This window comes from Aethalodelphis obliquidens, unplaced genomic scaffold (genome assembly GCF_003676395.1).
Source record: "Aethalodelphis obliquidens isolate GAN/ISIS:26980383/991018 unplaced genomic scaffold, ASM367639v1 scaffold87, whole genome shotgun sequence".
Classification (NCBI taxonomy): Eukaryota; Metazoa; Chordata; class Mammalia; order Artiodactyla; family Delphinidae; genus Aethalodelphis; species Aethalodelphis obliquidens.
Window position 1 is genome coordinate 2,742,936 of NW_020838031.1, and position 9,086 is coordinate 2,752,021.

The 9,086-nt window shown below is 44.4% G+C and overlaps 1 protein-coding gene across 2 annotated transcripts in view; it reads left to right on the forward strand.

The window, feature by feature from the left end:
• Window positions 1-9,086, forward strand: part of GNPAT (glyceronephosphate O-acyltransferase) — a 30,770-nt gene that overhangs the window by 829 nt on the left and 20,855 nt on the right. For both annotated transcript variants that reach the window (XR_003430213.1, XM_027094039.1), the window contains exon 2: window positions 7,082-7,264. Coding sequence is in view for 1 of the 2 variants with exons in the window: in XM_027094039.1 (XP_026949840.1) it covers window positions 7,082-7,264 (183 nt within the window). In the remaining variant the exon portion in view is untranslated. The remainder of the gene's footprint in view (window positions 1-7,081; window positions 7,265-9,086) is intronic.

The window sequence follows — 9,086 nt, forward strand, 5'->3', positions numbered from 1 at the left end:
CTGTCCTCTGCCCATCACTGTACTTTTTCCACAAGTCATTTTGGAAGAGAGCTAATGCCCCCCGGCCTCTCTCCAGTTCACCCCCCAACCGCCTCTTCTGATTTTAACCGGTCTTTTTTGCGACGGAATGTTGGTCACTCAGAATTGTCATGAAGAAATTACGAGGTGGAAGCTTTGTAGCTCTCAGTATTTCACAACCCTGGGGCAATTGACTTTTTTTTCTTAAACCAAATTAAGTTTTATCTACCTTAGGAGGAAATAAAAGAATGCATTTTAAAGTCATGTTACCAGTGTTCTGGCTTAAATATAATGTTAAATTATGTAGGAGGGTCATAACAGGGAAAACACAAGAGCAAGATAGATAAAAAACTCAGTTTCAGAAAAGAATGTATATACCTAAGGCTACCTTCAAATTGGGAGACCAGTGGAGCATGGGGAAACTTCTGTTCCCTTGCTGTCAAGAGCTCTGGGCTTATGATGGCTGCTAATTGTCCACTTTCCCAAGGTTTATCACTTGGACCTCTCTCTTCATTGACCTCACCGCACAGTGCAGTGGTGAAATAGTTCAACCTCAAAACGTAGGGAAAGAGGGTTGCTGTGTAGCTCTGACTTCCCATGGGTAGTTTTTTTCAGCCCTCAACTGGTTTGTGAATTACAGCAATTTTCCACGTGTGTATTAAAGGAAAGAGTTGGTTTTTTACTGCCCCATTCACCAATGATAAGACTTTGGTCACCTTTTTCACGTGAAAAACTAAAGCAGTTAATTGCATGTAAGCCGTTACTGCTTCTGAAGCTGGACAGCCACCCTCACTCCTCTTATGACAGCAGTCTTTTAACTTTCATGTTAACCTGAACTTTTTCTTACTGTTTCAGACTGTCCTTATTTCATTCCTCGGCCACACTCTTATTGTGCAATACTCTAATCTAGTCTTGGAGATATTTAAGATACTGCTGATTGCAGCAGACATTGCAGCTGTAGGTACTTACAGTGTCCTAGTCAGTATTCTCAGTGTGCAAGATATGGAGGTTAAAGATCCAGCCCTTGCCTTTAAGGACCTCAAAGGATGTCATGAGAATAAAGGAGTAATCGCAGCTAAGTGAGATAAGCCCAGTGATTGAAGCATGCACAGTATATTGTGGGAGGGCTGGGAAGGAGGGCCTGAGCTGTCTGGGGACTTGGCGAAGGCTTCTCAGAGAATGTGACACCTGAGTTGAGATTTTGAGGTATGAATGGGAGGTGAGGGAGAGGAAGACTGTCGTAGGCATCAGTGTAAGAAGACCACTCCTTGGCATGTGTGGGGGAACCAAGATAGGTAAGGGTAGAATAAAGGAGACGTGAGAAACGAAACTAAGGAAGTAGGCAGAGGATATTTCCTAAAGGAATTTTATATGTTTAAACGCCTTTCAGGATAAAATTTTCATTCTATGGGACACCATTTAAGGATGATTGGATTTGTATTTTTGAAAGTCTAAGAAGACTACTAGGTTTCTGGCATGATTATGTGGGTAACCTCTATTATTGATACTTAAGCAGAGGCTGTAGAAAGGGAATTCGTTGGAGAAAGGAATCTGATACCGGAGGAATCTGAAGCGTGGAGGTCAGTTAGGATGCTGTTGCAGTAATCCAGGGAGGTGATGAAAGCCTGCAGTGAGGCAGTGGCCGTGAGTCTGGGGAGGAGGGAGAGGGGTGAGTTTGTGTGTTATTCAGGACAGTTGAATGTGGTAGCTAAGGAAGAGGCCACAGTCTGAAGTTGACTCCCGTCTCTGCGATCTGGCAACTGGGCGGATGCCTTTCACTGATAAAGAGGAAGAGGATGGGCTTCCCTGGTGGCGCAGTGGTTGAGAGTCCGCCTGCCAATGCAGGGGACACGGGTTCGTGCCCCGGTCTGGGAAGATCCCACGTGCCGCGGAGCGGCTGGGCCCGTGAGCCATGGCCACTGAGCCTGCGGATCCGGAGCCTGTGCTCCGCAATGGGAGAGGCCACAACAGTGAGAGGCCTGCATACCGCAAAAAAAAAAAAAGAATACTCAGAACTCAGCACTTCCTAATTATTTTACTAAATTTTCCTGTTATCCATGCTCTTGAAGTTATTTCCATCTGTCACGCTGTAAGGTGGAAATCCTAGAGAACGGTGGCTCCTTGCATCTCCTCCCAGCTCCACATTCAGTGAGGTGGTATTGGTAGCTTGAAATCTGCCACGGTGGGAGCGTGTATACCCCAGAAACTGGCAGATGCTATGAATCAGGGCTCTCCCATGGTTGCGCATTACCGGCGTCCCTAAGTGAACTTACCTTGTTTATTTGTTGTCCATCTGTCCTTCAGCTCCCTCAGGGTTCCTTGTCCACCTTGTTCATGCCGTGTTCTTAGCCTGTAGAACAGTGCCCTGTACGTTTGGGGCTGTCAGTAACCGTTGAATGAATGGATCCACCAGAGCAGTTGAAAGGGAGGTACAAGGAGAGGCCTGTTTAACTAGCAATAAGGAGAGGCCCACTCTGCAAAGTAAGATAGGGGGACAATCGTTCACGTCATTCTTCTCACTTGGCCTCCTCATTGTATCGTGCTCCTGGGTGAGTATTTATTTTATGATGGTAAATACTTCTCCAGCACGGCGTAGGGAATGCCAGTTAATGAGCAGTAACGCTCAACCCTGGCTGCATGTAGGAATCGCTTAGAGTACTTTCAAAAATACTTTTGATAACCCAGGTACCACTCCCAGACCAAATTAATCAAGAATCTTTAGGGGGGCCTGGGCATCAATATTTTAAGTTCCCCGAGTTATTTTAATGTGAAGCCTGGGTTAAAAACCACTGGATTAGACATTGAGTTAGACCAGATTGGGAGAAGTTGGAGCTTTAGACTGTGAATATTGGAGAGCTGTCATCAACAGGGCTCAAGAAGCGGCTTCATTTAGTAAGTTATTTTTTCACTCCACAAACAATGATTGAAGGACTGGGAATACGAAAATGTGTAAGACACATGACAGGGAGCTCACAGTCTTGTAGGGGAGACACCAAAGACAAGTTTATTGATGTATTCTAGATGAAAATGTGATGAGGATTCCCTAAAGGCTTAGCGGAGAAGGTGACCGTTTTGGTCCTGCGTTAAAGGGAGAATCTGGACATGGTACACAGAGGAGGTGTACAGAAGCTGTGGTTAATGGCCGAGGGTTTTCCAGGTGAACGGTGGCGAACGGCCATTTGTAAGTGCCCCGTCTCAACAACTGGTACCACCATGCACAGGGTTACGGACAAAAGAGGCTGTGTCTGTCTTGGTTAGACAAGGCATATCCCCAACACATACCACAATAGCACGCATATAACAGATGCTCCGGTGTTTGATAGGAATGCCATTCTTAGAGGTGACTTGAACAAAGCTGTGGGAGCCATGAGATGTCATAGCTTGTTGAGGCAACTAGGTCTTTGTATGGCTGGCTCGTGTGTTAAGAAGTGTGAGCTTGATCCTGCAGTTACAGAACCGTGGAAGGATTGCAGATGATCGCAGCTGGCAAGGTTTTCAAAGGATACATACGTGCTGCTCTGCCTCGCAGGTTCTTGTTCTGAGGATGCCCTCCCTCCCCTCTCCCCCTTTCCTCTTTCCTCCCCTTCCGTACTCTCTTTCTCTCCCCCCCCTCCACACCACAGACACCTCCCCAGCTGATTCTGATCTTTTCTGTTCCCACACCCAGGACGGCTAAATGGGAAGTCTCTGAGATCTTTTTTGTCCCTAAAATTATATCATTTATAATGGTAATTTGTGGCATTCTACCAAGTCTGAGCCTGTGTAACTTACGCTATTACTTCATTAATGAGAACTGTGAAATTTGAGGTTCTTCAGCCTTAGAAGCAGGAGTATGCAATATGTTACAGCGACTGCAGTTTTACACCAGAATTCCGAGCTCGAATATTTTCCCCTCATATATTCTCTATACTTATACACGTGGGCATAAAAATGTCCACATTTGCGTATTTTACATGTTTTACATGCTACCCTTTTATACTTCAGCTCCTTATAAATGCTCTTTGCTTCTGTCTGTATTCTCGTTGTGCCCTAACGGTGGTCTCAGTTTTTCTGGGTTTTTTTATTACCTTAACATTTAGTCGGTCAGTTATTGATCAATTGTGCTATATTCCAAACACAGCTAGATGATGGAAATACAAAGAGGACACAAACCGTCCTGCCCTCAAGGTAATTGCATTTTAGTAGGGAGACAGACATGCAAACGATTACATGTTATGGGACACATACCACAATAGACGTATGTAGAAGGTAACGAAGTCCTGATGAGGAAGGGAGAGTAATTCCATCAGGGGAACTCAAGGAGAGCTGTCACAGCAGAGTGATGCCAAGCAAGGGTGACAGGAACAGAAGGGCATTCCAGGCAGAGATGGACACGTGCAAAGGCCCAAAGGCATATCAACGAGGGACTGTGTTGGGGAAATCAAATCACTCACTGTTGAGTGGACCATGAGTGTGGTGGGAAGGAAAAGCCAGGTCATAGAGGTTCTCATATGACGCCAGAAGTGGCTTAGGTCTTGTTCTGAAGGAGGTGAGGGGTGTCATGTAAATATTTTAAGCCAGAATTGTGTTTTAAAAAGGGCACATGGTGGCATGGAAGACTGATTCAAAGGGACAAAACGTAGGCAAGGAGACCAGTGAGGAGGCTGTCGTGATAAAGAGCACAGGCTGGACATGTGAACGAGGAGTAGACATGATGGATACTTAAAGGCCGTGTTAGCAGGATGGAACGGATTGCATGTAAGGGGTGAGGGAGGAAAGGTCTAGAATGATGTAAACACAGGGATGTAGATGGTGTGGGGTTATTGATTGAGATTTCAGGAAAGTAATCAGCTTGTAGGACTGTGCAGAGGAGAGATGAGTTCAGTTTTGGAAAAGCTGGATGCGAGAGGAGGACAGGGCAAGGGATTCAGAAGCATAAATATTTGAAACCAGTTGAGTAGGTGAGAGTACTCAGCACTGTGTGGAGTGAAGAAAGGAGGGATGGAGATGTTAACATATACTAAAGGAAGTGGGAGGAAAGAAGACATATTTGTAATTGGGGGAGGAAAATTTCCCCCAGGTTGAGAATCTCTGGATTAGAGAAATGAGGTGGGGTTTTTGCTGTGACAGAGTCATGAATTAAAAACCACAGTAGGAACATTTCAGAATAGCTGTAGGTAATGAAAGGAGGGAGTGCTTGAGAACGGTGTCCCACGGTGCGGAGGTCTAGGAGGAACGAAGACTTGAAAGAGGCCAGGGTCTAACGATTAGATTTGAAAGAAATATTAATGTCTGTTACGCTCTTTATAGTAGCAATGAATGAAAAAAAGAGTCCAAACATCCAACATTAAAGGTAATATCGTGCGAGAAACTTAAATGACATGGAGGAGTGTTTATAACATTAAGTAAAAAGAAAATCAGGAGACAAATCAAAATGTACGTGTGGTGAGGGAGGGACTTTCCACAGGCACAGAAAAAAGCATTCACTGAAATGGGCTCTGGCTCATTGGGAGACAGTTGATTTTAATTTTCTTCTTTGTGCTTTTCTGTGTCTCCTCAATTTTTATAATGAACATGTATCACTTTGGTAATTAAAACATTACATTAAGAAATTAGGGAATACAAAGGTGACGGTGCAGCCACTAAAATATTTTAAAACAATATTTAATATAGGGAAGTATTCAGAATACAGTTGATAAGGCAAGATAAACTATATTTGGTAGGGTCCATGTTTTAAATTTAAAAATATGTATTTTTATATCTATGAATGGAAAAAATAAGGGAACTAGTAAGTGTTACGAGTAGTTATTCCCAGGGTGTAACACTGTGGGCAGTTTATCTTTGGTTGTATGTTTCCACGTTTCCAAATCTTCCATAATTAGCATGCTGAGTAGTATAGGGTAGTGGTTAGGAACAGGGTCTGTGAAGCGATAAGGCTTCAGCTTGAATCCTGTCTCTGTCCTCTGAGAGCTGTGGGACCTTGGCTGAGTTATTTCACTTCTCTGTGCCCTGGTCTCCCCACTGTGAAACGTGGTAGTGATGATAACTCCCTCACAGGTTTGTTGTGAGGATTGACCCTTCGTATAGGTAAAGTTCTTAGGACAGTGCCTGACGCTTAGGAAGCAACGACGCATGTTAGCTGTACTTATTATTACTACTATTACGTTTATCATCAGAAAAACAAACTTTTAAGAATTAATTCAGAAGTCGTTGGTAGCCTAATAACGAGCAGTTTCAGGGGCTGGTTGGATAGAAGCTGAATTTCAGTCGGTTGAAAGGAGAAAAGAAAGTAACACAGCAAAATACAGACTGCACCATAGTAGCTTATATGGGAGCACTTTGGTCTTGAGTTTGCACCCATGTAGTTTTATTTGATTTGACATAATCTTGACTCTGATGTACGCTTTAATTTTTAAAACTAAGAGAGGCAGACAGAACAAGTTTATTGGTGTGATTGACGAAATCTGTAAAGTTGATCAGATTCTCTAGAGCCTAATGTCCCACCTTTGCTATGTTTGTTAACTTTCATAAAGGGGCACTGGCTTTATAAAGGTAGCAATCAGAAATATGATAATAAAATATTATAATTCAACATCAATTCATTGATCCTAATAATAGCTACATTTCTTTTTCTTTTTGGTAATTTTATTCTTTTTTTTTAATTTTTATTTTTGGCTGCGTTGGGTCTTCGTTGCTGCGCACGGGCTTTCTCTAGTTGTGGCGAGTGGCAGGCTCCTCTTCGTTGTGGTGCGCGGGCTTCTCATTGCGGTGGCTTCTCTTGTTGCGGAGCATGGGCTCTAGAGCGCAGCCTCAGTAGTTGTGGCGCGCGGGCTTAGTTGCTCCGCAGCATGTGGGATCTTCCCGGACCAGGGATCGAACCCGTGTCCCCTGCATTGGCAGGCAGATTCTCAACCACCGGGGAAATCCAATAGCTACATTTCTTTTTCTTACTATGTGAAAACCTAACATCGGAACACTCTGCTCTTGTTCTATGTCATAGAATAAAAATTTTGGCTAAGATGAAACCTTACCAATGTAGTTTTACAGCATGTGCATTACTTTCTTTCATTTGCCTCATCCACAGAAGGAACTCAAAAAGTGGGATCAGTTTGAAGATGCTTTGGAGGAGAGGAGGCATGTCAGTGACCTGAAATTTGCCATGAAATGCTACACACCTCTTGTCTACAAGGGAATTACTCCTTGCAAGCCAAGTGACATTAAATGTAGTGTTCTCAATTCTGAAGAGATTCATTATGTCATTAAACAGGTAAGTGATTTCCTCTTCAGCCATAGCCAGATTTGTTCATTGTCAGCAAGTTCTCTTCTTGATTCTATGAATTTATTTTGCTATTTTTAATGTATCTTTTTAGATTTTGCTATATTCAGCACATTCATCAAATGTTTATTGTACCCATAATGCATCTTAGCCCCTTTGCTAGACATTCTGCCTAATAGCTAGTTGAGCAGCGTTCTTGACCTCATAAGTGTATAGTCTAATAGGGAATGATGACAGTTGTGCAGGCAATTACAGTGAAATATGATACAAGACATGCTAATGGGAGGCCAGTGTACAGGGGCATTAATTAGTTATAAGAGCAACTAATTTTGTGTAGGGAGTTAGAGAAGTGATTTTATAAATGAGGCCTGAAAGATGTTTGGGGGTTTTCCAAGTGAAGTGGGTGAAGAAGAGTGTTCCTAGCAGGGCAAATAACTTTTTCCCTGTGGTTTTGAAACCTCGTGGCACATTAAAATTATTCAGGGAGGGGCTTCCCTGGTGGCACAGTGGTTAAGAATCCGCCTGCCAATGCAGGGGACACGGGTTTGAGCCCTGGTCTGGGAAGATCCCACATGCCGCAGAACAGCTGGGCCCGTGCACTACAGCTAGTGAGCCTGCGAGCCACAACTACTGAGCCCGCGTGCCACAACTACTGAAGCCCGCGCACCTAGAGCCCGTGCTCCACAACAAGAGAAGCCACCGCGATGAGACGCCCGTGCACCGCAGCAAAGAGTAGCCCCCACTCGCCACAACTAGAGAAAGCCCGCACACAGCAATGAAGACCCAACAAAGCCAAAAATAAAAAAATAAATAAATTTTTTAAAAAATAGAACGTTTAAAAAAAAAATTATTCTGGGAGCTTTTAAAAATCCCTGTGCCTACGTCTCACCCTCATACCAATTAAATCATAATGTCAGGAGTGAGAAACCAGGCATCCGAAGTTTTTTAAAAGCCCAGTCAATTCCAAAGTGTGGTGAGGTATGGGAACCACCAGCTTATTTTAAGGCAAAGAGCACATGTGTGTTCGTGGTATTGAGAGGTGTTCAGTGGAACCAAGACTGAAGAGAGCAGAGGAGGGTGATGACAGGAACTGGGCTGGAGAGGAGAGCAGGCCACGTCGCGAAGGGCTTTGTGAACCGTCTGAAGGAATTGGATTTATCCTACACACAGTGCAAAGCCATGGAAGGGGTTCAGGTTGCAGTGTGGCGTGATCAGTTTATGTTTTAGAAACACCGTTGTGCTGAAGGAGACGGGAAGGCTGTGTGTGGTGCTCCTGCAGCAGTCCCTTTGTAGGATCGTAGCTGCCTGGACTGGTAAGTGGTTATAGAAACAGAGAAATGATCAGGTTTAAGAAATGACCAGTTGGGTGAATGAAGTGAAGGAAAGGAAGAATCAAGGCTGATAGAGCCATTCACTGAGATAGGGACTTAGAAGAGGGCTTAGGAGAGAAGCTGTGCTCTATTTTGCACACGTCATTTGAGGACATCCAGATAGAGGTCCTTGGCAGGCATGATCGGAGCTCCCCGACGGCGGGCTCTTCTATCATATCGTGCTCCTGTGCCTTGAGGTTCACAGAGAGATCCTGCTTCTTTGACTTTTCACTGGAGGTTAGTCAGGTTTGTAGCCTTGGGAAGATTCTTCATTTTGCAGCGGCACTGGGGCTGGGGGCTGCGTCACACGGCTTGCGGGATATTAGTTCCCTGACCAGGGATGGCACCCAGGCCCAGACATGACAGCGTGGTGTCCTAGCCCCTGGACAGGGATGAAACCCGGGCCCAGACACTGACAGCGCGGTGTCCTAGCCACTGGACCA